Below are 26,764 nucleotides of genomic sequence, written 5' to 3'. Positions count from 1 at the left end.
CAGTCGAGCCTCTCGATTGGACCGTGGCTCTCTGCCTACGGCTGGCAGGGCGCAGGATGGTTCCGCGAAGCCTCCTGGGAACCTACCGGTACGGCGGGGGCGGGGCCGTCACGCACGGCCTGCCGGGAGCGGTAGTTTCTTGGGAGAAAGGAGCGGTGGCCTGGCCCAGCGCCCGCCAGCAGAGAAAGAGCAGTTTCCTCCGGCTCTTAAATTAACGACGGTAGGTTGTCCTGAAATACTTCTAGTATTTTCTCACGGGGAAGTGGGAGAGGAAAGAACAGCAGCAGGAGATACTGCCTCCCTACATGATTTTGAAGCACTGCTTCTTGTTCCTAATATTTCCCTGGCACACTTAGGCTTCCCTACCCCCCCCAAATGCTGTATTTCTCTCCCTCCCCCCCCCGAAAAAAAACCACCACCACAAGCCCCCATATCAACCCTTCAAGTGCAGCATTTACATCTCTATTTTTTGTGAGAAATTACAGAGACATGGCTAATATGTACATTCCTCTTTATTTAATACAGCACAGACACAGGACACATACAAAAGAAAAGTACACTCATGAAAAAAGCCTGTCAGAGTTAAGGACAGGAACAGCTACACCATATTGAGTAAGGCTCTTATTGTAGAACAGGGGTCTGCTGGCTGCATGCTTGGATCCTGGAGCAAAGACTGCTGCTAAAATAGAAACAGCAACTACAAAAAACCCTTTGCAGCACTCCTTTCAGAAAAGTGGAAAATAGAAGGGAAAGTTGCCCCTGGAACAGGTGAAGCAGGCATCATCTGCAAGAATTATGCTGTTGTGTAATCACAGGGTACATATGTTATCATCTTTTTGAACCAAAGCATTGTGAAGGATTGTAAACCTGAATATCTGGAGTGAAAAGATGAAGTCAAACAGAAGAGATTTAAAATTACAAGTCTCCCTGATAGGTCTCTGCTAGCCACATCTGGAAATGTATATTGGCTTCCCAATTAAAAAAAAATTCTAGCCGCAGTTAAACTGATCAGAACAATATACTCAATTTGGAACTGGTGCAGGCTTTTGTGGCAACAGCTTCCCTATTTTCCTGCTTCAGTTCAGGATGCAAATTAAGCAGGCACCAGTTCCTCTGTCAAAGAGCCTTACACACTTTAAAAAAATTAAAATACAAAAGAGGGAAACAGGTGTATTTACAAAAATCCATGGCTGGTACAGTACATCATTTTTAAGACACACTAAATGCTACAATCTTTCAGGTCCTGAGATTATTACAAAAAAACTCAAAACTTGTATTCAGGTCCAGTTTTATAAGAGAGGAAAGAAATTAAATCACACATTTAAAATACAGTATCCCTTGAAGTTAGTGGAACACATCTCCTTAAAAATCCAAATGAAAGCGGTGCTGATCACCCAAATGTAGCTGCATTTGGTTGTTCAGCCGTGTTGTTGCAAGAGGGGAGCATGTCATATGGGGGTACTCTAGAGAGCTCAAGTAAGCACACAGCTGTTAGGATCTTCTCCATCACTAAGCACTATGCTCTGAAATATGCAAGTATTAGGAGCAAGGTAACCTTATATAAATGCATGATGGACTAAATAATGAAGCATTATAGGAATCACCAACTCAGGTTTGCCATCTATCTCATAGTAACTGTGCACTCCTTTGTTTGACACTGCAGACTACAAAGAATTGTAGCTGTCATTTAGTGTTCATTTGTAACAAACACTCAGCCAATTATTTGTTCTAAGACACACAGTAAAATGCAGGAAAAACTCTGTGTATCTGTTTTCTCAGCCCCTCACTTTACATAGCCTTATTCATTGTCATGATCAGCCAGCCAGTCAGGAAGAACTACACTGGCTATTTCCAAATTTCTTAAAAACATATACAGTAATTGTGATAAAGGATACTGAAGACAAAACTCTGTCAGTGGGATGATTCTCCCTACTATTAGCAGTGCAGGTAAGTATTTGGAAGCTCTGTTCTTGAGTGAGCCTCTTCATCAGGCAGAGCTAAAGGGACTCACACTCACACCTGTTTTTTCAATTAAGTATTCTGAACATAGTGCTTTTGTATCTTTAGAAGTTATAATCACACTGATGCCTTTTTATTATAAGCATTTGACTTACAAGCTAGAAAACGCAAACATTGAGGATTATTCATGGAAATGCTTCTAACCCTCCCTCAGGAAAAGACTACAAGAGACAAGTTACATAACAAGGGTACTACTTCAACTGCTAAAATATAACACTGTTCAGTAGACTTTAGGGGGGAAAGTAGTAATGAATTTTGTAATTTTTTTTAAAACAGTAGTCCAAAAATAATTTTTCTTCATCTATTTCCAGTATGGATCTTGAGAACTATGCAAGAACATGGTACTAATTGCTACATGATGGAATTACCAGCAATAACACACACACACTACAGTTCTCACCTCTGAGCTAAATTGTTCTTTTGTAATTACATACAAAGCTAAAATGTCAGTGAGAAATACGTGGGGAAATCTTTTTTTAATTTTATTCAGAGATTCAGCTATTGTGTAGCTAATACATCCCCTTGTTTAGAAGAAACTTCCATTAAAGTAAGGAATTGATTGAATATACTTCTGATACTGGAAGGAAACACAGGATGTCTCTCACTAGCTTCTCCCCAAATCCAATCTGTACATAAAAAAAAAAATGCTGTGGCTTCTTAAACCAATTTTGAGAGCTGAATATTCTAAAAGCTCTTGGACTAAAACTTGTCACAAGATGATTTTAGCTTCCCTCTTAAAGCAATTTCATGACACTTGACACTAGGTGCTGCACCAGTGAAAGTTTTCTTTTTTTAATACAAATTTCTTTCTTCATGTTAGCAAAAACAGTTCTGCAGTACAGACATTCAAAAAATATTCCATTTTCTTTGGGTAAAACTTCAACATGTGTTAACGGGGGTGGCTGGGGGGAAGGAGAGAATGTAACACTGAAACATGTAAAGAATACTTATCTGCATAGTTGATATTAGTGACTACTAATCAAACTAAGGCCTTACCTGGAAAAAACTGAGAACATAAAAAATGTTTTTTCTCCCACCTCCCTCCCCACTGGTGAAATCTGATCAGTCTCAAAGCAGCTACATGGTTTGGCTTACAACTGGTGGTATCTCCTGAATGGTTTTGGTTGGTTCTCTCACCTCCTTTCTCTTGGTGCTGGACAATAACAAACATTACTGTATTTTCTGGCAAGATACATCTGCATACGCTGCTGGACCAAAAAACTTTAGCATTGAGCACTATAAAAGTCAAAGGCAGTGTAAACTACTAGTTTTGGATTACTTCACTATAAAGAAAAATGTCTTAGTTAATGGTTATTACAYAAGCAGGAGAAGTTGGCATGGAAAATGAAACTGAAATTCATTTTAAAGTAACAAACTATGAAAACCCATTTCTTTTCCAGAGCTGCTCTAAAGAATTATAGTAGTCAAAAAATTGGCTACAAAATACAGACCTCTATCCTTGACTACTGAAAAGATTAGCACAGCATCATTTATGTGGAGTGTGCAAAACTGGCTGTAGGGAATTGTTGTGTTTCCCCAGTTTTGGGTTAGTTTGAGGCTATGCTGATCTCTCAGCATAACTCATAGCAGCAACAGGGCTTTCTGTGGCCCCAAAAGGCTATTACAGCAGCAAGGGATCACTGGGCATAGAAGTATGATGAAGCTACACCAGAAGTTTCTGCAACTAGAACATTCCCCTACATAACTTATTTTTCTAGTATCCCAGGAAATCTACTTCTGGCTGCTTTACATTGGCAGTGATTACTTCAACAAGGGACTTTGATTTTGAGAACAGCCACACCTGTTAAAAACATTGCAACAGACAGCACTCATCACCAGTCATAGATTTCTGATCTCCCAATTCAGCCAAGGATAAGGAGCAAGGGTGCCTCAAACGAATTAAACAGCACTAGAACAGCCAGGTTAGCCCAGTTTATTGCCAACAGTGGATGTGGCTAATTCCCACAAAAGTAACTTCMCTGACTTGCCTAAGGCAGATCAGGAAGCATAATGACTTCCTCTGGCCAACCTACAAGCAACAGTACTATATTTGATGGCACCACTAGATTGGGAAAGAATATCTGCCTATAGCCTAGTTTACATAACAGATTCATTTAAATTTATTAAAATGAGCTAAGAATTGAAATAGCAGTTACGCTCTTTTTTGCTGAAGGAACATATGTTGTATCAGTATCTTATTTATTGCTCTCTAGATAAGCTTTCCGCTTAATTAGGAAGAACTTTGCATGCTATTCCTATTCCAGTTTCTGAAAAGGAAAGATAAAAACATCTTCCTTTCACAGTGCATCTCAAAATTAGATCTTGCCCCATGGAAGCACATCACAGAGCTACCACAGTCTAGTGATGCTATTTGTTATTGTAAGTTTAGCACTGGTCAACACATGAATTGCTAATTTCAGGTATGTATGTTTGTAATACTCAAAACCTAGACATCCTCAGCACAGAATTGTTAAAATCACTAGAAGATCTATTGCAGATAGCTAATTTTGTCAAGAGAACAAGGAAACAAGCATAAATGGTATCTTGACAGTTCACTTGCAGCTAACAATACATGAACTTACTGTTGATAATTTTAGGAGATCAAATTTCATCAAGAGAAAAGGTACAACTAGAAAAGTACTTTTTATGGTATATGATTTAAGCAGCTTGTGAAGCATGGCCAGGTTTAACTTCAATTGGCAGCTCTATTCTAACAGGTTACATAGAGCTGCTTCTTACTTACGTTGTATGACAGGAAGTGACAACTTTGGTAAATGTGAGAATCTTTGCAATAACTACCGTTGGGCTACACAACCAGCTATACACAAGATTCCTTGCAATTCATCTCAACTCAGACTTGCTGGAAGCTGCTATTTTAACCTTTTCTTTCTCCTGCTCACATTTATGTCAGCTGCATGCCTTTGCAAACTCTAATTGTGTGAAGTGGTCCAGTATTTAATAAGATATCCAGAGAGGGCCCATGTTTCACTTGTGACCTAATTAAATTCAGATTTAAAACCTTCAAGAGGAAAATGCAAGAAACTTCTTTTCCATTAGCCACTTCCTTTCTCCCATACGCATTTACACACACACCTTTTATTGTGTTGCCTTCTTTCCCCAAACATCCATCTTTTCTAAGTAAAAAGTTTAACATAGCCAGAGTGTAGAAGGATAAAACAGGATTCTGCAGAATACTGGTGTGTGTGTGTGTGTGTGTGTGTGTGAGAGTCTGAGAAAGAAAGCACAACATACAGAACCAATGCCATGGTACAGCAGCTATGAAGTTACACACACATTACACACTTCTTTACAAAAGGGAAAAATAGTATAACAGCATAAAGCCATCTTGGCAAGCTTAAGCTTTTTTCCTCCAAAATGCTTTCCAGCACTTCAGGATCTCTGAGAACAGTTCAAAGAGGGTGGGAAAATAAAATAAAAGGCACTTAAAAAAAGGACAAAGGCCTGAATCAAGTCAGTCATGGAGGGTAACAGCCATTTCACCAGAGCAAGGACCAATCAAAAGTCTACCAACTTTTAATTTCTATAAAATTAAAATTGCATAAAGTGTTAATTAAATCAGTCATTTATCTAACTGCTTTCACCTTCTGGTTCATTTTTATGAAAAACAAACAAATAATAAGCAAGTGTCCCTTTAGTGATTCTCCCCAATTCAGCAAAAGATGAAAATTAGAGGTATGGGAGGAAGCCTTCCAGAGCTTAGCTTGACTGCAGGTTTTCCTGCAATACCATCTTCAAAAAAATCCAAATCAAGAACAGAAGAGGGACCACCGTGCCTTTAGCAATTCACTCAAAGAAAACCCCAAACACCAACACTTGTAATCCATCTGTGGGCAAAAACTACTCACGCCTCCCCCCCCCCCAAACTGTAAACTAGATTAAAATTTGCTAATAAATACAGCCAAAAGTTCATTTTATGAATGTAGCAGCAAATGTGATAAAGTTAGTTGGAGTCCAGGATGACTCCCAGAGGGTTAATGGTTCACACAACCGATGGCAGCTTGGGAGAGTTGCAGGATTTCTGTTTTCATGTCCTCAAGGCTCTTGCACCAAGTGGAGAAGGAGTGTGGAGGAAGGGTCAAGTGATGCGACAAGGGAAAGGAAACAGGCTCTTGGCACCTGCTTCACCCCCAAAAGCGTGCATCAGACAACTTTGGATTCAAACAAGCAGCAGAACCCAGACAATTAAAAATTACTTCTGATTAGCAGAAAACAGATGTGAAACCCACAGCATCCACACTTATGACTGAGTTACTCAGTACTAGTTATGTATCTTGAACTAACAGAGAAGGCTGGACAAAGTGATTTAGGCCATTAGCATCTTTCTTGGAGGGAGAGAACACTGCAATTATAGTCCAAGTCATCAAAAATTTTGCAGCCTTATTTTCCATCTTGCCTGCCTCCTTTTTACTTAATTCACAAACGTGTCAAAAGAATTTAAAGTAGCTACTATGACTTTTGGGTTTTGGATCACATAGCAGAAAATATCACCCAGAGGGTTTTAACATCTAAAACCTATGTTTGAAATTATTGCTTGCATTTGGTTGGGGCTCACACTAAGCCCGACACCTTAGCTCATACACAGCCCCAAACCAAGTTCAGCCCTGCTGCCTGGAGAGACAGCTCTACTTGGCTTTCTTATTGCTTGTGAATACTGAGGGTTATTTAGTATGTACAACTACAGTTTATTACCGAAGGCCCTTAGAAAGTAGTAAAAACTTGGGGGAAAAATGTCTTTAGAAGAGTTGCTGTGCAGAAAAGTAAAGTATTAACCTAATTTTGCATTGGGATGTTGCAGAAATCTTTCACTTTCCATGCTATTTATTCTACTTAGAAAGGTATCTGTGAGCCAACTTATCTCCTTTGATTTGGCCTTGCTAGGTTTAACTCAAGGGAGGAAACGGAAAGAGAAATACAGGCCCTTTCATCACCATGTTGCTGATTCCAAAGGAGCTCAGGATAATAATGACTGAGAAGTTACCCCTTTGGTGGTCGTTTGACCTGGCTCCATGAAGATTGTGTAATTTTATTTATGCTCACCATCCTACAGCCTAATTCCACAGTAAGTATTAGTTTACCTGTTTCCCAAGACTATTTGAGAAGCTCAATAGGCCATACAAACTGATCTATTCCCTCATTTCCTTAAGATGTAGAAAGGATACCCCTCAACAGAAGTTGAGGCATCATACTTCCAGGAAGAGAGAGATGCAGAAAAGAAATTTGTTCTGTAAACAAAAAAGGGCTCCAAATCTCCCAATCTCAAATTTCATTAAGTAAATATGAAGACAAAAAGATGGCAATTTAAATGAGATGCCTTGATGAAGAAAATGTAGAAGAGGTAGAACTCTTAGGACAGAGTCTTTTAAATGTATTGCTGCCTGGTGGCTCACTGCTAGCTGCAACTCCCCTAGCTACATGCATTATTTAAAAAGTACTGAGATTTGACACAGTTCAGAGAATTAACATCCTGCCAGAATTGTCTGGGCTAAGTTTTTCTTCCTTCAACCCCTCCTGAAGAAAAAAAAATCAGATAAAACTTGCATTCTGTTTAATTTGCATGAGATTAAGAATGCCAGGGTCTGCGCAGCTATATATTTCAATGCTAAACTTTGATGACTGAGATGCAAGTTTATCTAATCAACATGCTACATACAAAACATTAGCTAAAAAGCATGTAATTTGGCTGATGCTGTAGAGTGAAACTCATGACCTAATGTATCTTATTTTAATTCAGTCTGTCTTTCACAGAAGTGTTGTGCAAAAACATTTATTGCTGAGCTCAACCCAACATTTTTATACCAACTATACAATATATATTATTTTAAATTCATGTATATATATTTATATAAAATTAAAATGAGCTCTAAATAGAAAAGAAAATTGTTGTCTAAGAAAAATAAATCACACCAAAGAAAACTGAAAGCTATAAGTTAATCTAGCAAAAAGCACTGAAGATTCAATATCCATGGGTCAAAGCGTATCTCTGGAAGGAGTGAGACAAACAGTAGTCACTGGTTCAATCTCAGTTCAAACTACTGGAAAGACTATCTACTAGGAATTTCAGCATCTGATTAAAGGAATGTTTCAGGGTTGAAGGAGAAGGGCATCATATGATTTTAGCTGCTCCTTTCCTCTACGACTTATTTCAGTTTACCATTCTCATCTTTTATTTGACAACACAAGGGTTTCAGTGAAGTTCTGTCCTACTGTCGAAAGTGCAACATGTGTTAGGTATTTCCTAACCTTACAAATGAACCAGTCAATGTATTGCTATCTGCCCCTCCCCCCCCCCAAAAAAAAAAAAAAAAAAAAACACAACAACAAAAAAGCCCCCACAACTTTGCATTCTTGTGCTACCATGTAAGGAAGAGTTCAGGTCAGGAACTCCCCAGGCCAGCAGGGGCTGGAAATGCTGGAGACAACCCATTCAGCCCCCAGAAGAGAAGGCACCTCTGGTCGCTCTTGAACGACTCCTCTTTGGCTAATGCCTGAAGCAGTATTAACCTGGCTCTGCAGTAAGTCACATTCAGCTTTCCTTGACTAGCAGGCAAGTATAATGCATGGCTTTTGGGAGGAGTTAGATGAAAGATGAAGGTCTAGAATGGGTGAAGAAGTGGTTATGTTTTATAAAGGATATGATAGGACATTACTTCATTTTAGTAGCAGACAGATACAAGGCAAACCAGAAGCAAACTAATGAACTGAAATACAATAGTATGCCTTAAAAAAGGGGGGGGGGGGGAATAACAGGGAAGAAATGATAGTCTGACCAATAAAATGCCAATTTCCTTTTTTAGGTAAGGTGAAAAATTTCTACCCCCTTCCTCCCTTATATAAGAATTACTGTGTGTTAAACAAAAAACAACATCCCCCCCTCCAAAAGCAAGGAGCAAGGGGTTTCCCAGTAGTCTGTCTCTGACATTTAATGTACCCGGAGATCTGTTTAAGACAACTCTCTGGGACTAATGAGACTGCATATATCTGTAGGCTCCCTAAAGCCAAAAAGCCTTATAAAGCTGGAAAAATGCCCATATCAAAAACTCTGCATCTGTGTAAGGTTTTAAGTATAATCCAAAAGTATCCCAACACCACCTCTACTCTACATATCCTTTGGTCCATAAACATATGGTACATTCAGGACCTACATACTATTTTATGCGGGGCACTTCAGGAACTAAGTGGATAACTCCACCTCACATAATGGATGAAGAAGCCTATTGTAGCTCCTCTCATGCTTTCAAATCTTCATTGAACAATACCCAGAAAATGTTTGTGCTGCTGTGGGTTTGACAACCAATTTTTTTTTAAAAGCCAATCAGAGCAGATTGAAAAAAAAATGTTTTTTTTTTTTAGGCAAGATCAAACTATGACCAGTCTGCATGACCAGGAGGACCAGTCCTCCTTTTCCTTCTCTCTTTGATCAAGTATTGTTTTCTTTCTTCTTCCTCTCACCACAGTGCTTGGGATCAGAATATGTAAACATCGACAGAAACAGCAGCCCTGTGACAATAAGCACTTTCCCAACTGGGCACATTCTGTCAGCCAACCAGAACTGCTTCAGCTCCCTTGCTTGTCCAGAAATCACTGGTTTTTCCGCTGTAACTTAGTGTCCCCTTTACTTTGGCCTCCATCTGTAGTTTAGAGACAGAAAAAGAAGGGGAAGAATACAGGCATGAGTGAATTTTTATTTTCTCATTTACAAAATTAAACAGTGCTTAGCATGGCCAACTTTAGCACTATCAGAAAGCACACTGCTTTTATAAGATGAAGAACTATGTATCTTCTCAGTAGTTACTTCTATCACTGTTGAAACTTGAGATAGAGAAGCATTCCATAARATACCACCTCTCTAAAAATTAGGTTGGAGTTTGAGGTACTACAAATCAAAACCCAAACCTTTAACCACCTTTTCTTTGTAATAAAGCATTTTTGGAAGAATGAACCATGGCACACTATCACAAGATTACCAAATAGAGGTGACTGGTTTGTTTTCACAAGTTCTTAGACCAACACTTCAGTTTTGGGAATTGAGCACTCCAAGAATAGAATGAAGAACCCACCAAGTCACTGCTACATTTCCTGTTCCCATATCTGGCTAAAAAAATCCTACAGATTGGCCAAGAAGAGTACTCTGAATTACATCATTTTCTAAAGCGACATGGTAATTTTTCAGCTTTAAGGCTCACAAACAGGCAAAGGAAATCTACTCCTTCAACTACTCTCAAAAAATATAATTTTGTCAAGAATAAAGTTTTCAGGGAAGACAGCTCCTCCATTAGGAAACCATCACACTGTTCAAACATGCACATAAACTTAGAAAAAACGTCAAGAAGCTGTTACAGCCACAATAGTTTCTATGCAGCCTGTTAAAAAACCAACTTAAGTGTCTAGGAAGTAGTTTTCTTTTTCTCTGCTGGTTGAAATTAGAGGCTTAGGTTTCTCAAATCACTACAAAGTATTACTGTGAGATTTTTGAGCTTTTTTCTCCCTGATGTTGAAGACAGGTATTTCAGGTTCAAAAAACACCACTGTAGCAGAATTTGTACAATCTGCCACTACTGAAGTTTGTTCCTATGTTGTCTGTCTTCTCAAAACTTTTTCAAATCTGGCATATATTTTGTTTCAGTCTCAGGCAGAAATTTCCCTTTTTATTTTTCTAGCAAAATTAAAAGGAATAGGGAAGAGGAACATTATCTTTACCTGTGTAAGCTTGCTGCAAGTGAGCAGGCAGAGGTGAGTGAGACAGCGTTGCTGCATGCTGAGCACCTGGCTGTAAACCCTTCAGTAAGTCTAAAAAGGAGAGAAAGGGAAAAAATAGGAGGGAGAAACAGGGAGGGAGAGAGGGAAGAAGGAAGAGAAAGTAAATCCCAAATTTATAAAAATAAAATCATCTTATTTTACCAAAGCTGTTTCTGGAGACACCTCAACAGCAACAAATAAATAGCTGACAGCATTCTAATGGCTGGTATGTACATCAGAAACAGATCTGTTCAGGTAAGGCTAATCAAAAATTAGAGCAAGGAGCAATTTTTCTAGTAGGATGCAGTTCATACCATTTCTTAGGTAGAAAGACCAAAATAGATAATTGTTGTAAGTTAAGAAAATAAAGAATTAAGTCATTAAAAACAACAGATCTCACCTTGGCTGATACTTTCTCCTAAAAAAATATCATCATCATCAGAGGGTCTGAGCCATTACTGAACAAAGATTTTTCAACAATCACAGTATTCAAATTTTACAGTACAACTAAGATGTTTAAGACTTTTAAGAGATACACTTCCTTAAGATATGGGAATAAACCCAAAAAAGTACATTCAAATCCAAACATCTAATACGAACACGACAATGATAAAGTTACGTCTATCAAAGGTGATCCATAATTTGAATAACATGATTATAGTGTCTTTTTTTTTTTTAATAGAGTAGTAGTCACATTTAATCTCCCCTATGGATTTTCCTGAACTGAATTCAAGTCACTTTGAGCTTCCTTTACTTCCCTTCTCAATTTCAGTTTTCAGTGCACATCTTTCAGTCATAGCCGCGTGACAACCAGCGTCACTTACTCTGAGTTAGGCTGTGGTGGAAAGCTGCTGAGGTAGATCCCGAGGTGGTTGTCACTCCGGCTGTGTCCGTCCCAAAGCCAAGCAGCTCCAAGGGAAATTGGAAGGGCACGGTCACAGGAACAAGGCCACCCAGCATCCCAAAAGGAGTTAATGGTGCAGATGTCACATTCTGACTGGTTACAGACAGGGGTGATGCCATGAGAGTCAGAGGTGAGGCATTAGCCAGTAATGATGCTCCTGCTGTTGACTGTATAAGAAGAAGGAGTACTTCAAGATTTTAAAGCTTTATTATGAGCAGCATCCTCTAAAGAGATAAGAATTGATTATTATCTGTTAATTATAGTCCTTAAACTGTTAATAAATATCTATTTATTGTCCACCTAGAAGCTCTTCTCACTGTTAAGTTGCTAGGCAAGCACAACTATGTCTCAGATTCAGGAATGGTGGCATGGTTCGACTCAAGCACAGGATCAGTAGTCAGAATTCTAATGCAAAATCTTCCATTAGATTAATAACACAAAATTATCAGATGCAAATCTAAAGTTTTTAGAAGCACAAAATCACCCCACCAGTACTATTTCTAAAAAAGCTGCTTAGAAGTAATAATTTTTAAAGTTAAAAATTGTATTTAAGACCAACCACATTTCAAGAGAGAAGTCAAGCTACCAAGATGCAGATATACATATGTATATATGTATACACCTGCCTATATATAAATGCACACATAGAGTACTTTGGAGCAAAAGGCAAGAGAAGTTTCCCACTTGGAAAATAATTTCTCTACCCTGCATATGTCAAAGTTAAATGTACTGTAATTTAAAAATGAAAAAAGTAAGATTAGCTAAAGCGTTTTAGCTACAATAGTTCTTAAATTGTATTAGCTCCTCACACATTAGAAGCTGCCCAGCTCATTCTTGTAATTTTTTTTTTTATGAAGCTATATAACTTTTATATAAAAAAGTTACACATGTAGACGGAAGCTATCACTCCTAAGACATATTCCAACCCATACCTGGAAAAAAACATTGATGAACATCTTCATAAACAGATCCTTACTCTTTTGCATTTGAAAGTATTAATTTCAAAAGAAGCTCATGAAAAATGACAATCATGACAGCCTTTCACTGTACGTAATCTTTAGTGTACAATGAAAAGCTATACTGTAATCTCTTGCAAATTTTTCCTTTGTAAAATGCCTTAAAAGAGAAAGGAACTTTGTTAACATGCTCTGCCAGGACCTAGCTTACTTTCCGAAAAAGGAGAGAAGTTCAGTGATGGAAAATACAGAGAAAGCCCTAGAAAGAAAACTACATTTCAAATGTTTCCATTTATCTCAACAGCACTTCCTAAGGGGGTTCACCATGGTCATATAAATCTGAGTCATTAAGATCTAAAGGTCTAAGATTGTGCTCCAGAATACAAATGGCACATGATTTCATTAAGAAGCTCCAAGATGGCTACTGAACTTTATATTACTTTGGCTTTGTGTTCTAAAGATGCAACCAGATAGTTTATAGCAAAATTTCTGTAATGCTACTGTAGGGGCAAGTTTAATCCAAGTGAATAACTGTCAAAGAGGAAAGGAGGGAGGCACACCTTTTGGAAACTCTTCCATGACAGGAAAACCATAGTTATCAGATGAAATCACCTAGCCTGACCTATGTATGCAGACCAGGATATTAGAATAACTCATGCATTGTTCTTACCATCTGACTGATTAGCACGATCTCATTTAGAAAGGYATTAAATACCTAAACACTTAGTGGAAAGATTATTCACTTCAGCCCTACACTATGTATTCGGAGTTAGTTCCCCCCTCCTTAGTATATTGTACTTTACAGCTAGGCTGAAATTAAGTTCAGTAGCCAGCCATTACATCTTCCAGGCTAGAAAAAGGCCTTCTGCTGTCATGAATCTCTTCCGCTTCACTGTACTTGGACTGCATGGTAATTTGACTCTGATCTCTTGAATGTACCACACTGACTGAGCCTCAGTTTGCACAACAGCAACTGCCTGATAGATCCTCTGTCAATCTTGCACCATTCTTTTGAATCGTTTCTAGTTTATCGAGGTACCTTCTGAAGTGTCAACAAAAAACCCAGAAGTTAAATTGCAAGAATGAACTTCCTAACACCGTAAGCTGCCCAGTTCCTCTATATGATTCCCCTTTCTACATACCAAAACATCATATTTATTTTGCTGCATTACAGCATGTGTTCATGTTATTTGATTATCCACCAGCCCTGCTCCAGTCCTCCTCTTCAACATCACTGCCTTTCAAGATACATTTCCTTCTCCATGTAACCAGTGTTTCTGAAGAGATGACTTGCCGTTTACTTGCAGACGTGTCTGACAATTCTTCTCACACCATACACAATACTAGTTATTTCCCTAGTCTGTCATCTTTAAGTACTACCACAACCCTTTCAGATTCTCTTCTACATCACTGCAACTGCATCTACCAGACTCTGTACATTGCATGAGAGATAAAGCCCTCAGCTCCCAACCCATTCACTGTATGTTCACATGTCAGGGAAGGAACCCTCTGGAGTGCCCAAACTGCAACATCTCTGGTTTAGTTCTTCCCTAGGCCCTTAGGTRGCACCTCTGTGGCCCTTACAGAGTGTATTCATTGGTTTTTCCCATTCAAAGTACCCAAAGTGACAAGAAGGCTGTGTCTGAGCTTGCTGGACACATCTTATTTAATATAAGATCTATTTAAAGAATAGTAGGGTAAAAGACCACAACAATCCCTCATGAGAATCAACTTTTTACTCACTTCTACAGTGCTTTATAATATTCTTTTACTATGCTATCTTTTTTTTTGATGCAGATGATTATCCATGCAATAGCTATGCACGCTGTTCAGGAAAGTACACAGCTTGTCTAATTTACTACAGACCAAAATGCTGACTTAAAATGATTTAGTCTAACTTTACCGAAGTAGTAAAGAGTGAGGTGTTCCCCCCTTTTCATCTCTAATTGTATCAGCAATTAAATCCCCACTAAGAACACCACAACTTTGGAAAATTTACCCAGATTGTCTTCTTGGTAAATAGGTTTGAATGGCTTTTAGAATAATACTTTCAAAAGATTTATTCCRCATGGCTTGCCTTATCTTTGAGAAAGTTCTGCACAAGCTCTCTCAAACCATTTCTAGGAAACTTATACACTGAGGAGCTCTTTCATACAAAAGAAATCCTGCAAAAATCTATGTTYTTCCTCAAAGGAGAAAAGACCTGCAAGTTTTATTCTAACAGATGTCTTGGACTGTACTGTAACCATGAACAACTGAACTCCAGTTTTGCAAGTTAAGCATGAAGCATGGCAAGAAGTGTACTACGACACCTTTTCATATGGGCACCACCATTACAAATAATTAAGTATACAAGAACATGCATATCCAATAATGCAGGATGATACTGCGTCCTCTGAAAACATGGCAGCTAAAAGCTTACCTTTTCTAGCTTTTTTAAAAAATAAACCAAAACAGAGTTCTGCTGCACCACCATACAGACCAGTCAGTATTTTAAGTGAGGATTCCTTCCCCAGTCTGATCATTGGATTTCGCAATCAGCTGGAAATGTCCATTTCATTAGTGTAAAAAGACTTCAGTATTACCCTTTATTTTTAGCAGAGACTTAGCATAAATTTATGACTTATTTTAAAATCAAGATATTTTAAGAAAGGATGTTTATGAAATAAGTGCAATAAACATCAACATAAGATATGACTGTAAACCCATTAGATGCATACCTGCACGCTGGCTGCTACAACTGGAGACCCTGAGGCAGAAGATGGTCTGTGTGGAGTTGACAATTGTTTAGTAGCACCCTGTGTTCCACTTCCTGCTCCCCCAGAGAGACTAGTCCTACTAGCTCCACTTGAGTTAAGGTTACTGCCTCTGCTGGCAGGTACATTCATTCCAACTCCACCCAAATTATTTTTGCCAACAGTTCCAGAAGGAGAAGAGTTGGGCAATTTTGAAGAAGCCTGAGGGTTCTTTGCAGGCTGAAGGCCTGAGGTGCGATTAGAGGGCAACAAATTCATTGTGGGAGATTGCCTGCTGATATTTACACCACTGGTCTGTTTATGAAGGGGGTTGCTGCTGGAGTGACTACTCTGGGAAACTAGTGCACTTGAACTGGAAGAACTGGGTGTTGTTGCAGGCCTGGGGGATGAGGTGGACTTAGATGAAAATTTAGGTGATGCATTGGGCTTGGGTGTCACAGAGGGCTTAGATGCAGTAGACTTGGGAGAGGCAGCAGGTTTGGGAGAGGCAGCCATGGAGAAGGGAGGCTTGAAACCCTGGGAAGAAACCTGTGACACCATAGCCTTGGCTAAATAGTTACTAGAGGTAGAGGTGCTGGATGTTGTCCGAGAAACCAGTGGGTGAGATACTTGAGAGCTGCTTCCAGATGAGGCATTAGACAAAGGCAGGCGATACACTACAGACTTATCTTGAGCCTTGATGACTGGTGATGAGCAAGATAGTTTAGGATTACTACTCAGTTTCACCACCGGATTGGTCTGTGATTTACTAATAGTTGCTTGTAAAGGAGATACATATTTCTGTTGTACAGCTGAATGCTGGTGCACCTTTGTCGCTTGTGATGTTGAGGAAGAACCACTTTGGGCCTCAGAAGATGATACCAAGATATTAGCCTCCTTGGGTCTTTGAGAGGAGGTGGAAATAGCTGTTTGGGTTTTAGAGGAAGAAACATGGGTCTGTGAAGAGGAGGAAGCAGCTTGGATCTGGCTTGACCGCTGTAGTCCTTGCTGAAGCAGTTTGGCTGGCAAAGGCTCTAAGGAAACCTTAGGATTTTGAATTGAAGATCCAGCAATAAGGCCTGAAGAGATACCAGTGTGAACTAAGTCCTGGGGTTTCTTTGGTACTGGCCCTGTGTGACCAGCAATAAGACTTGATGAATGTGGTGTTTGAGTGGGCTCTACTTTCTTTGAAGCTGCCAGAGGCAACTTACTCATGATGCTTGCCAGTTTCTCTTCCCTCAGCCCAGGGCGGGGTCTTGATGTTGGTGTTTCTACAGTGGACCCAAGAGGTGATCCCTTGGCACCATTATTGATAACTGCCAGAGCATCAGAAATAGAATCCAACGAGGGGGGATGGAAAGAGAGGTCTTCATCCAGCGAGTCATCCAAGCAGATGGTCTCTGGAGCTGGTGTGCAGCTAGAGCCAGATGGGGTGCAGATAGGTGTGCTGGAACTCAGTGTAGCAGCACAACCTGAATTGACTGAAGACATGCAGGTTTTCTGTTCTTTCTTCGGACTGGAGTCCTGAGAAGACGGGGGGGGAAAGAGAGGAAAAAGAAAGGCTTAGTAGCCTTTCTCGAGCTGAATCAAAGTCTTTAGTATAACACTATCATTCTGTAAATTCAGATGAAGATCTACTGTTGAATTTTCCATATAAGGTACCTATGATACCTAGACAGAGTGTAGATATCTACCTGATCTGTAGATAATTATAGATATCTGTAGATATCCTTTGTGATATAAATTCAATATTTGTATAAAAAAATAGTGCTGTTGCTGCTCAAGGATTACTCCCCACAGAGTTAAGAATAATCTATGCAGCAAGTAACAGGATAGCTAATCTGATCTTTAGTCAAAATGACTACTGAATTTAGACCRTACAGTCATGTCTAATAGGAACCTGCATCAACTCACTATGTTATTCCCCCCAACTACATATTTTTCCAATGCTGCTAAATGTAATATTAACTGAAAGCATGCATTAAAATTTTGAAACTTCAATGCAGCTAGTACCTCTTCGCACTATTTTCAAAATTTGCATAGTTTAAACTTCTAAAGCTATAAAAACAATTTTTATATTACTTGCTTTAAAGTCTATATCACCAAGTAAATAAGCCCTCTTAAAGCATTTCCTTAAATTACCATTTTCTGATGGAAYCTTTCTGGCAGAATTTTCCCAGATCACAGGCAGAAAGCTGTTCAAGTCAGAGTCATATCAAAATCTTAAATCAAAAACAGTCTGCATTTACCTTCATTTTGAGTTTAGGTGCCAGAATCACCTTCTTTTTTGCCCTAAAACAGGGGAGACAGATACGCAACTCAGAAGAAAGAAGGACAAGTCATTTTAGTATTAACTGCTACCCTGATTATATCTAAATAAACTAAAATGATAACTATTAGGCTGCAGCTTTAATAATATGCTATCCTTGAAATAGAAATTGGGTTAAAATATCAGGAGGGATAGGAGTTGGGATTGGAAAAGAAAGAATAAGCWTACTTTTAATCCCCCCATATGTCTTTGTAGATATATTAAATATAAAAATTCATCAAATTGTAGATATAATCTAATGTATGTCAAGGTAAAATACTTGTTTTGTACTTTCTCCAGCTTAGAGAATCCTCAAAATATCAAGTAATTTCAGCCTCTTACAATCTTAAGAGTTTGCTTGCTTAGCAGAGCTTTTCCAGACTGAAATTACCYGTAACATCTATATCATTTCACTTGATATCATCTTTTGTCGTATCTGATTTGTATTACATCAGGGTACAGAAGCAATTGTGGTGGGTGCTCTCCCTTCCTCCTTTCTTTCCCCCAGCAAATTGTTTTGTTGCTTGTCAACTATAAAACATATCTAACTTGTTTGTTGCAACAAGCAGTTTAATAAGTTTCTAGTCTTTTCTGCAATGTAAATTAATACAATCACATCAACTGCAGTTATGCAAGCAAGGATAGCACTAATACTCCTCAGCCTCAAATTAAAATTAAGCACTTATTTTCTTGTCTCACTTCTATTTTCTCAAAAGGATCAACAGATTAACACCTTATAGTTCTTTCATTCTCCTTTCAAAGCAAATAGGAACATGCTTGGTTTTAAAAAGTATCTATCTTACTGAAGACAGACCACTAGGCAGTTTTAGTATTATGTAGAAAAATAGTCTGTTAATAGTCTATCACAAAAAGTTTAATTTAGATGGCATTCAAAGCCATAACTGGTTACTTGAATACTGGTTTAATGACAGTAGGTCCTCAGCGGGATGTGGTGCTGTCTAAGACTCAAGGTGGTAAAATTCCATTGATATATACAGTCTACTATGGGTAGGGAGATATTTTTGAGGAAAATAGCAGGAAATTCTGTGGTCTGTGGGTTTGATTGTTATGCTGCACAGCAAAATTTTGGCAGCGTACAGCATTTTGAAATACTTTGATGAAAAGGCATTAATCCAAGAATGAATATCCACTTAAGATATTTAATCACTTAATTCTTGAGTTAAACTACAGTGTCACAACACTGCAAGCATATGTTAAAGTATTATAAATTTGGGAACTTCATAAATATCTTCAAAGAAACCCCTAGATATGTTCCTTCTCTCCCCTCTGTCTAGAAAGAGATAGTATGAAGATGGAAAAAGAGTAAGAACCAAGCAACACAATGCTATGAACTACCTAAAGATACTAGCAAGTATCAATATTATACTCACGGAGCAGAAGTGAGGTGATTGTGAACACTTCGGCTTTCTTTAAAAAGCATCCTGGAAAAGGAATGAGAAAAGAAACATAAGTGATTCTACAGAGACAATCAGCATACAGTCCCCAGGTACTCGATTATCTTTAAATTTTCAGAATACCACTTTGATTATCTGTCCTCAAAGCAGATGGAAAGATGGTTATCTGTATTGTTATTACAGCACAATTATAGGCAGGTATAAACAGAAGGATTAAGTTTACGTTTAGAATACTTAAAGTCAATGCTATTACCTCCTTCAGCAGGACAGAAGAAACATTTTGAATTCTCTCCTCTTCTCAGGGCAGCTGACAATATTTCAAATATCAAATTAAGGATTACTCTAAACTCTTTACACTAAGTACCCACACATTGATCACAAGTTTGATTGTTTTTGTTTTTTGTGTTTTTCTTCAAGGAAGGTATGAAGATGGAAAATGAGAATACAGGATAGAAGCCTGTTTTTTATATTTTTAAAATATTTTGCATAAGTGATTGTGTACCATTTCTGTGACATCAATTACACTGCACCTACACTTACGCTCTACTATGGAGCTAATGGTGCAGCTCCATGAATGGCAAGACTCAATATAATAATCTCAAGAAAGTTCAAATGCTTTTACTCCTGTATTATGAACTCCTGCTCTGGAAAACTAGAACAATTCCTGACCTGTACTTATACTACAGCTTGTTATCCAAATGCAGCTATAATCAGACAATTAATGGAGACTCATTCCCCTTCCCTATTCCCAAGTAGGTAAGCCTAAAGCAGTATTGCATAGAAACAGACATGATTTTCCTACACCAATGTCATCATGTAAACACTGACCGTATCACAAAGAGCTGTCTATACAACTTTTACCACTGATAACACATCCTGTAGAGGTGCAAGAGTTGTTGTTCTTTTTGTGTTCTTTTTTTTTTTTAAATCCATGTATCTGCAAGTCTCAAGCAAACTAATAAGAAAACATCAAAATCCTCCAGCTATAGTTCCAGTGCTTGTCATTCCACTGTTAAAACTTTCAGCTCCATTCTCACATGCATTTTCTTCACCTCAGTCTCCAAACCTATATTACTCTCCACCGTAGACTACTGAGTATCTATGAAAAACATCAGAAAACAATAGGGACTTTCCTCATTACAAGTTCAGTTTGTCACTTTTAGAACTGTTTTTTTTTTCCTCCCTTCTTCTTGGTGCTTTGTCTTTTCCTTAGTCTTTTTCATTTGGGGTATCCCAGTCACTGGTAATTTGTAATGCCATGGTATATAACAACCACARCATAAACACACATTAAACAAGTGTGAAGTTAAATCCAGTTGTTCTGATCAGTGACTTCCAGAATGGGAATGAAATACTATCATTTTTCWATGGAATGGTAGTTTTACCATGTAGGGGTTGACATCTATATTCTGTCTCTTACAATATAACCTTTAACAAAACATTTATCTCCCTTTTGGTCCAGTCACTACAGTTTGGTCATTGCCTGTTTGACAGTTACTTTTTGAAGCAGATTTTTAGACAAAGCAGCCTGAATTTTATGGAAAGGAAAGAGCCATCCCATAAAGAATAGCTAACTATTTGCTTCTGAAAAAGTCCAAAATACGAACAGTAGTTCCAGTGTAGGTGCTCTTATAACAGCACAAAACTACTTCTCTTGTCAGGTCTCAGAAAATAGCAAACTGTTGACTTGCTTTCACTGGCACATAAGAACAGTCAGTTTTCTGACAGGAACACTGAAAGCAACAAATTCATCCATTGCAGTTACAATCCTTAAGTTCTAAAATATTGTAACAGCATAGCTGACTTGTGCTTTGAAATARTTCAGGTGCATGCTGTGTCATGTAAGCAACGAGATAAAGATCTCAGTGGAAAGTATCCTTCCAACAGTTTAGCTTAGAAGCCTTACAGACAAAAAATTAAATATATATAAAGTATAGGACGTAGAAGAAGTAGTCTCTCCTTCAGACCCCTCCCAGAAGTAGGCAGGATGGGATGCAAGTTATATTTAAGATATAAACCAGTAATAATTGATAAGGTAAAACACAGTAAATACATGCTTTATGTTAAGTCTTTCAGTGTTCAAAATAGTTTCTGAACTCAAGTACAGCATGAATTTATATGCAAAAACATATCATTGTGGTATCAAAACTGCCCAGTATGTAAACAAAGTCTTGCTGGTCAACAGAAAATTATGTTCTAGCAGGTCTTACTGCATTATTTGTTGAAGCCACTTTTAGAGAAAGTTTTAAAATATCATAGAACTTTAAGCACACTTATCCTATGGAGAGAATACCTTATACGCTATGTTTTCAAATACAAAGTTTTGATGTGCTTCATTTACATATTCTAGAATGACCATACATCCAACTACTTCATTGCTATCACCAGTGATCTCTCTGTAAGCAAAACTGCAATCAATCCCAGGTCTTGTCTACTTCAGTAAAGCCTTCAAAATAGGTAACACCTCACTGGCATATTCATCAGCACATTCACTATATAAGTTAAATGCCTCTTGTATGCACACAAGAAATGTTGTAGTTCATTTGCTCATTTCATTACTATTTCACAAGCAAATTATTACACCCTCCTTTTTTTCACACTGACTTCACAATGATATGTCTCAGTACATTTATTTTTACAGCTTGATACAGATTTGACTAATCCATACTTAACATCCTTCAGCAAATCTATTAGTACTGTTGTATCACCTTTCACACTTATGCAGAGATTTCGTAGAAAATTGTCTTGTGATGGATGCTATAGAAGAAAGGGATTCCGACTTGTCACCTTGTATTTGCTTCTTTCCTCCTTCCACTTCAAAATGCTTGAGAACTTTGCCAAATTTTTATTTCAGAATGATTGGTTATCTCATTTTATTCTTACTCTGTATGGATGTTCTCTCAAGTCAGTAGGAATCAAGCATAACTTTTCATGAAGAAAACTGGTATATTTTGAACAGCAGCATCACAGAGCATCCCAATTGCACACAGGAAATAAGAGTACAAAGCTTGCTATACACACGCACACACACACATTTTAAACTTTGGTATTGAAATTCCAACTTTAAATTTAAATCTACAGCACACTGCATCTCAGATTGCTTCCAAAATACAGATAAAACTGCTTTCTGTATCATCCTCCATTACAGGAAAAAACTTTCCAAGCAGTCACACTTTTCTCCACCCTAAAAAGAAGCATCATGGACAGTGGACCATGTTATGAATGTTACTAAATTCAGACTCTGGCAGATGACTAAAGAGAATAGTTCTCCAAGAAAAGCAGTGTTCTTTCAGCTCTCAGGTTTACATACAAGATGTAAATTTAACTTCTGAAAAAGCATCTATTCTCCTATAATATTCTAGCTCCTCTGGAACTTTTAAACAACCCTTAATGTCAGTAGTACATGGATGAATGAAGTGTATTACAACAAATAAGATTCAAGAAATAGTCACAACACAATAAACAGATGTATACTGGGTATCTTACCTTGCCTGCATCCAGCCTTTAGGCCAAAGTGGTTTCACCTCTGTTTCCATAAAGGTTTTGAGGTAATCCTCAGCAGACTGACTTCTATTTGGCTCTAGCTCATAACATCCCAGCTTGATCTTGACAAGATTACACAGCAAAGATCTGCAGAAAGAAATAGAATACRTTGAAAGAAACAGTCCTTTCTAAAGCTCAACAGAAAAATCATGAGAAATGAAAGCAGTTATGCTGCGTAACTGCTGTCCACTGACAGTTATAGAAAGAGCTCGTCTTTAACTTTTTTTTTTTTTGTAAAATTTGCCTCCAACATGTTTACTACCACAATTGGTATGATTTGTGCCTCATCACTGTTCTCCTCAGTTTCCATTAGGCCTTATAGCTCATTTCTTTTTATCTTTAGTAACTTCTTAGATTTGTTCCCACATCATCTTTCTGGTCTCCTCATACCAGAAACRTCTTCTCTCACTTTGCCTACAATGACCTCTCCATTAAAAATGGAGACTGTTCAAAAGCAATGAATCCCATTCTACATTGAATTATCCTTTCAACAGAACAGCCTTTTTGGCAAGTTTTTTTTTCCTTTTTTTTTTTTCCTTTTTTTTTTAAGTGCTATTAAAAAAACAAAACCAAAAAAACACTAAAATTGGATAGAGTTAGATAATGTTTACCCTTCTGAGCCTCTGAATTTAAAGACTTCAATCTTTTGTCCTTAAACATGGTTCCTCCARGCCAACCCAAGCTATCCTGGTTATACATATTCCATTAAGCTTGCTTTCCTGTTGTCTTACCATAATACGGATGAATAAAGATTAATTCTGAGAAATCCAATAGCACATTCTATATAATACTCACGCTTATTCTAAATTAGACTTAGATCTTCCATGGGAAATTACTAGTTTAGTGCAATCTGCTTGCTAAAAAACATATCTATTTCTCATATAATCTAGACGATCTTAATTTTCAATAAAGTCTACTCTATAAAACAGAACAATGAGACTTCAGCATTTCAGATAAGAATCTGTTTTGTTCTCCAGAGACAAAAAATTTGTGTTCCAAGGCAAGGCATCCATTGCACATTCTGGATTCTGGTTTGCCCGAAGACTGAGAGGCCTGCTAACAYAGTACAGCCAATTTTGGTGGTTTATCTTTATTGTGACAGACATCTTAGCCACTCCTTGGATGATGGTGTTTTGTGACAGTGTTCCTAGAATGGTGTGAAGCAGCTGTAACTCAGCTTACACYTCTGTTCTTTGCTTAAAGCACCCTTTGAACAAATCACAACAACAAGCAGTGAAGAAAGGGTTTGGCATGATCTTGCCTTTCAAGTTAAATGTGTGCAACTTTCTAGCTTGCCTATTTTGTTCCTGTGCTCTCCAAAGCTTAGATGAACTATGCTTCTGAAAAGGATTATTTAATAAGTACTGTGTAATAATATCCCCCTAGTGATCCCACTAGGAACAAAATGAAAAATTTTGGTGGAAAAAGGAAGTTTTGACTCACCTCACTGTATCATCCCAATGAAATTTTTTTCTGGGCCCCACAACCCTCTTTCCAGGTTTCTCATCATCATCTTCCTCTGATCCATTTTTCTCTCGTTCATCTTCTGCTTGCAACCTAAATTTAGAACAATTGTTTTCTTAGAGATTTATGACACAGACACAAACTGTTTCCTTCAAGAAGAAATGAGCACCCTGTTAGTGCCAAGAAAGAGTCACCTATCTTCAGATTCTCATTATACACTTTGGGAAGGGTAAATAGTTGATTTTCCTTCTCCCTATTGCTCTGTGGTCCTCACTATCATGAGCAAAAGCAGAACACTGAAAGGACACCATCGGGATGCTGATGATAAATTTCATGAAGTGTCTCTACTTGAAAATGGAGCGCTGCTGATCAATCTATTCTTGATTCTGCAAGTCTGAAATCAGCTAGCTAGGATGGAAACAATTAAAGAACAAAAGCACAAAACACAGTCAAGAACAAACACATCTTCTATTGTCTATCTAGCATCCTGGGATCTCCTGTATCCCTCTCACAGTTTACATTTCTTCCTCTCAAGATCCATAGCATTCAGTTAACAACATTTCCTTCTAGAGTCAGGTGATCATATCATTTAGATGTGCTTTGTACAACTCGAAAGTTACAGGCATATACAAAGAAACTGGAGCATACTACTTTGCTGAACTCAGGGAATGAACAATCTGGTGACAGGCTTCCTGCTGGACTCTAGAACGGTCACGTACATACTCCAGAAGTACCTACTTGGCATTCTTGGCTTGATTACGAGCCTGACAATCCTCTTGATATTTGCATAACTGTTCAGGCATAACATTACTGACAGCTAGTTTCAGCTTTTGCAGTGGTTCTCTCAAACGGTCATCCTGCGAAAAGATTTAAAAAAGTAATCCTATTGGATGCAAAGTACATTTCAGAGTTCCTCAGAAATTATTTTCCTCTCACTCCCCAACAGCAGTATTTCCAGTATTCAGTATTAACTATTGACTGTAACAGCAGTTTCCTACATGACAATTAATTCTGTATGGTCCAACAGCAATACAAAAATGTACACACTTGTAACTTCTCATACAACAAACGTAGTCTTAAGCCCAGAAATCATGAAAGGTAGCCACATACAAGGAACTRCTTCATGAACATTATGGCATGTTCTCATTAAACAATTTCTCAATCAGAAGTGGCAAGGAAAAACTGAGTGGATATAGCAAGACGACTTGGCCCATTACTTGCAAATAAATAATGAATCAAATCTCTAAAAACTGTTACAAAAATCTTTTAGGTAATGAGCAAAATCAGGACTATGTATTTAGGATCATCTCCAAACACTAAAGTAGTATCATACTGTAAACTTACCTATATGTTTTAAATTCTCTTCCTACATCTTCTGACTTTGCATTCTGAGTCATAACTGTTTCCTGAGAACTATAATACTATGTACTATTATGTCCTACTATGAATGCAAAAATAGCATGTGAAATTCTTTTCCCTCCTAGTATGTTTTCAGTTCTCTGCATTCATGATCCTCTGCAAGACTTACTTCTGATCTTGTCTAAAGAACCAAGTAAGGATACTTKATATCAAAATAGATGTTCTATTCAAGAGGAAAGCATACATATTCTTTAAAAGAAAAGTGACTGTAAATGAAGCATAAAGTACTTGCAAGATCACAGAACAAAGGCAGTGTGTCAGCTCAAAAGACAATCTAGGTCATCTAACATCAACCTATCTGTTTTTTTCCTGGCACAAAAACGAACATAATAGTAATTTTAACCTGTCTTAACTATGATTACTGTGGCTCTCTAGCTCTACTTTCATATGTACCTTGTACCCAACTTTCAAAACGAAAATATTTCATTCTCATACGCAATGGTCTGAAATACTTATCAAATACTAGTTCTCAAAATAGCCACAATATTAGGAACACAGGAAAAACAACATTTAAACCAATCTAGCAACAGATTAAAATATTTTGCCTCACTGGAGAATGCATGGCTTTTGCTTTTTCCTYTGCACTGTCCTTACTACTATATAAATTACTTATGCTGGAGCTACTCTTCCCCGCCGTTACCTGGACATTGAGATGTAACTTCTTCAGACGCTTTATCAGTGTGTCCTTATTGCATGGCACAAAAGCCTCAAGGTGAGAGTACACTCCATTGCGGATGGTAGGATTTATCTCCTGTAACTGTAGCTCAATACTGACAAACAAACAAGAGACAGCCAACTAGTGAGGCACTCCAAGATGAAGATGACGACTGAACAAAAACCCTAAAGAAGTTCAGTATGCATAACACGTTTAAGCTATGCATACTAAAATCAACAGTTTGGGATATTATTTTCAGATGCATTCAACTAACCTTTTAAAAAGGAGGAAGTCTTAATCAATGGTGAGAGACCATTCAAAAGACTTCCAGGTACATACTTTCCCAGCAATGCTGAATGCTGATATTCAAATTTAATCTCCTCATGCAATTTCATATTAAACTTGATTCAATTTTGGCTATTATGGTTTCCAAAGGTTACTTTTTTGTTTCTTAGAGTAAGAACAAAGAATTTTGATATAGAAAATTGGTTGAATAATTTCAGTCAGAAGAGTCTGCATTTTCCTTCATAAAAGCTGAAGGCATTTAAGTTTATGAAAATGTGGGACAGGAAGAAAATAATGGCAGAGT

At 37.8% G+C, this 26,764-nt stretch overlaps 1 protein-coding gene across 1 annotated transcript in view; it reads right to left on the bottom strand.

Annotated features, from left to right (window-relative positions):
* Window positions 1–505: 505 nt before the first annotated feature.
* UBN2 (ubinuclein 2) overlaps window positions 506–26,764 on the bottom strand; it is a 52,057-nt gene continuing 25,798 nt past the window's right edge. The window contains exons 8-17 of the mRNA XM_085308798.1: window positions 26,161–26,290; window positions 24,840–24,958; window positions 24,081–24,194; window positions 22,581–22,724; window positions 19,071–19,121; window positions 17,621–17,663; window positions 15,357–16,895; window positions 11,601–11,847; window positions 10,738–10,827; window positions 506–9,668 (exon numbers count right to left, since the gene is read on the bottom strand). Of these exons, the coding sequence (XP_085164924.1) occupies window positions 9,619–9,668; window positions 10,738–10,827; window positions 11,601–11,847; window positions 15,357–16,895; window positions 17,621–17,663; window positions 19,071–19,121; window positions 22,581–22,724; window positions 24,081–24,194; window positions 24,840–24,958; window positions 26,161–26,290 (2,527 nt within the window). The 3' untranslated portion in view covers window positions 506–9,618. The remainder of the gene's footprint in view (window positions 9,669–10,737; window positions 10,828–11,600; window positions 11,848–15,356; window positions 16,896–17,620; window positions 17,664–19,070; window positions 19,122–22,580; window positions 22,725–24,080; window positions 24,195–24,839; window positions 24,959–26,160; window positions 26,291–26,764) is intronic.

The sequence above is a fragment of the Rhea americana genome, unplaced genomic scaffold, assembly GCF_003343005.1.
Source record: "Rhea americana isolate MKP2758 unplaced genomic scaffold, rheAme1 scaffold_281, whole genome shotgun sequence".
Taxonomy (NCBI): domain Eukaryota; kingdom Metazoa; phylum Chordata; class Aves; order Rheiformes; family Rheidae; genus Rhea; species Rhea americana.
Note: the sequence above shows the minus strand (reverse complement) of the source record. Positions and strands in the feature narration are given on the sequence as shown.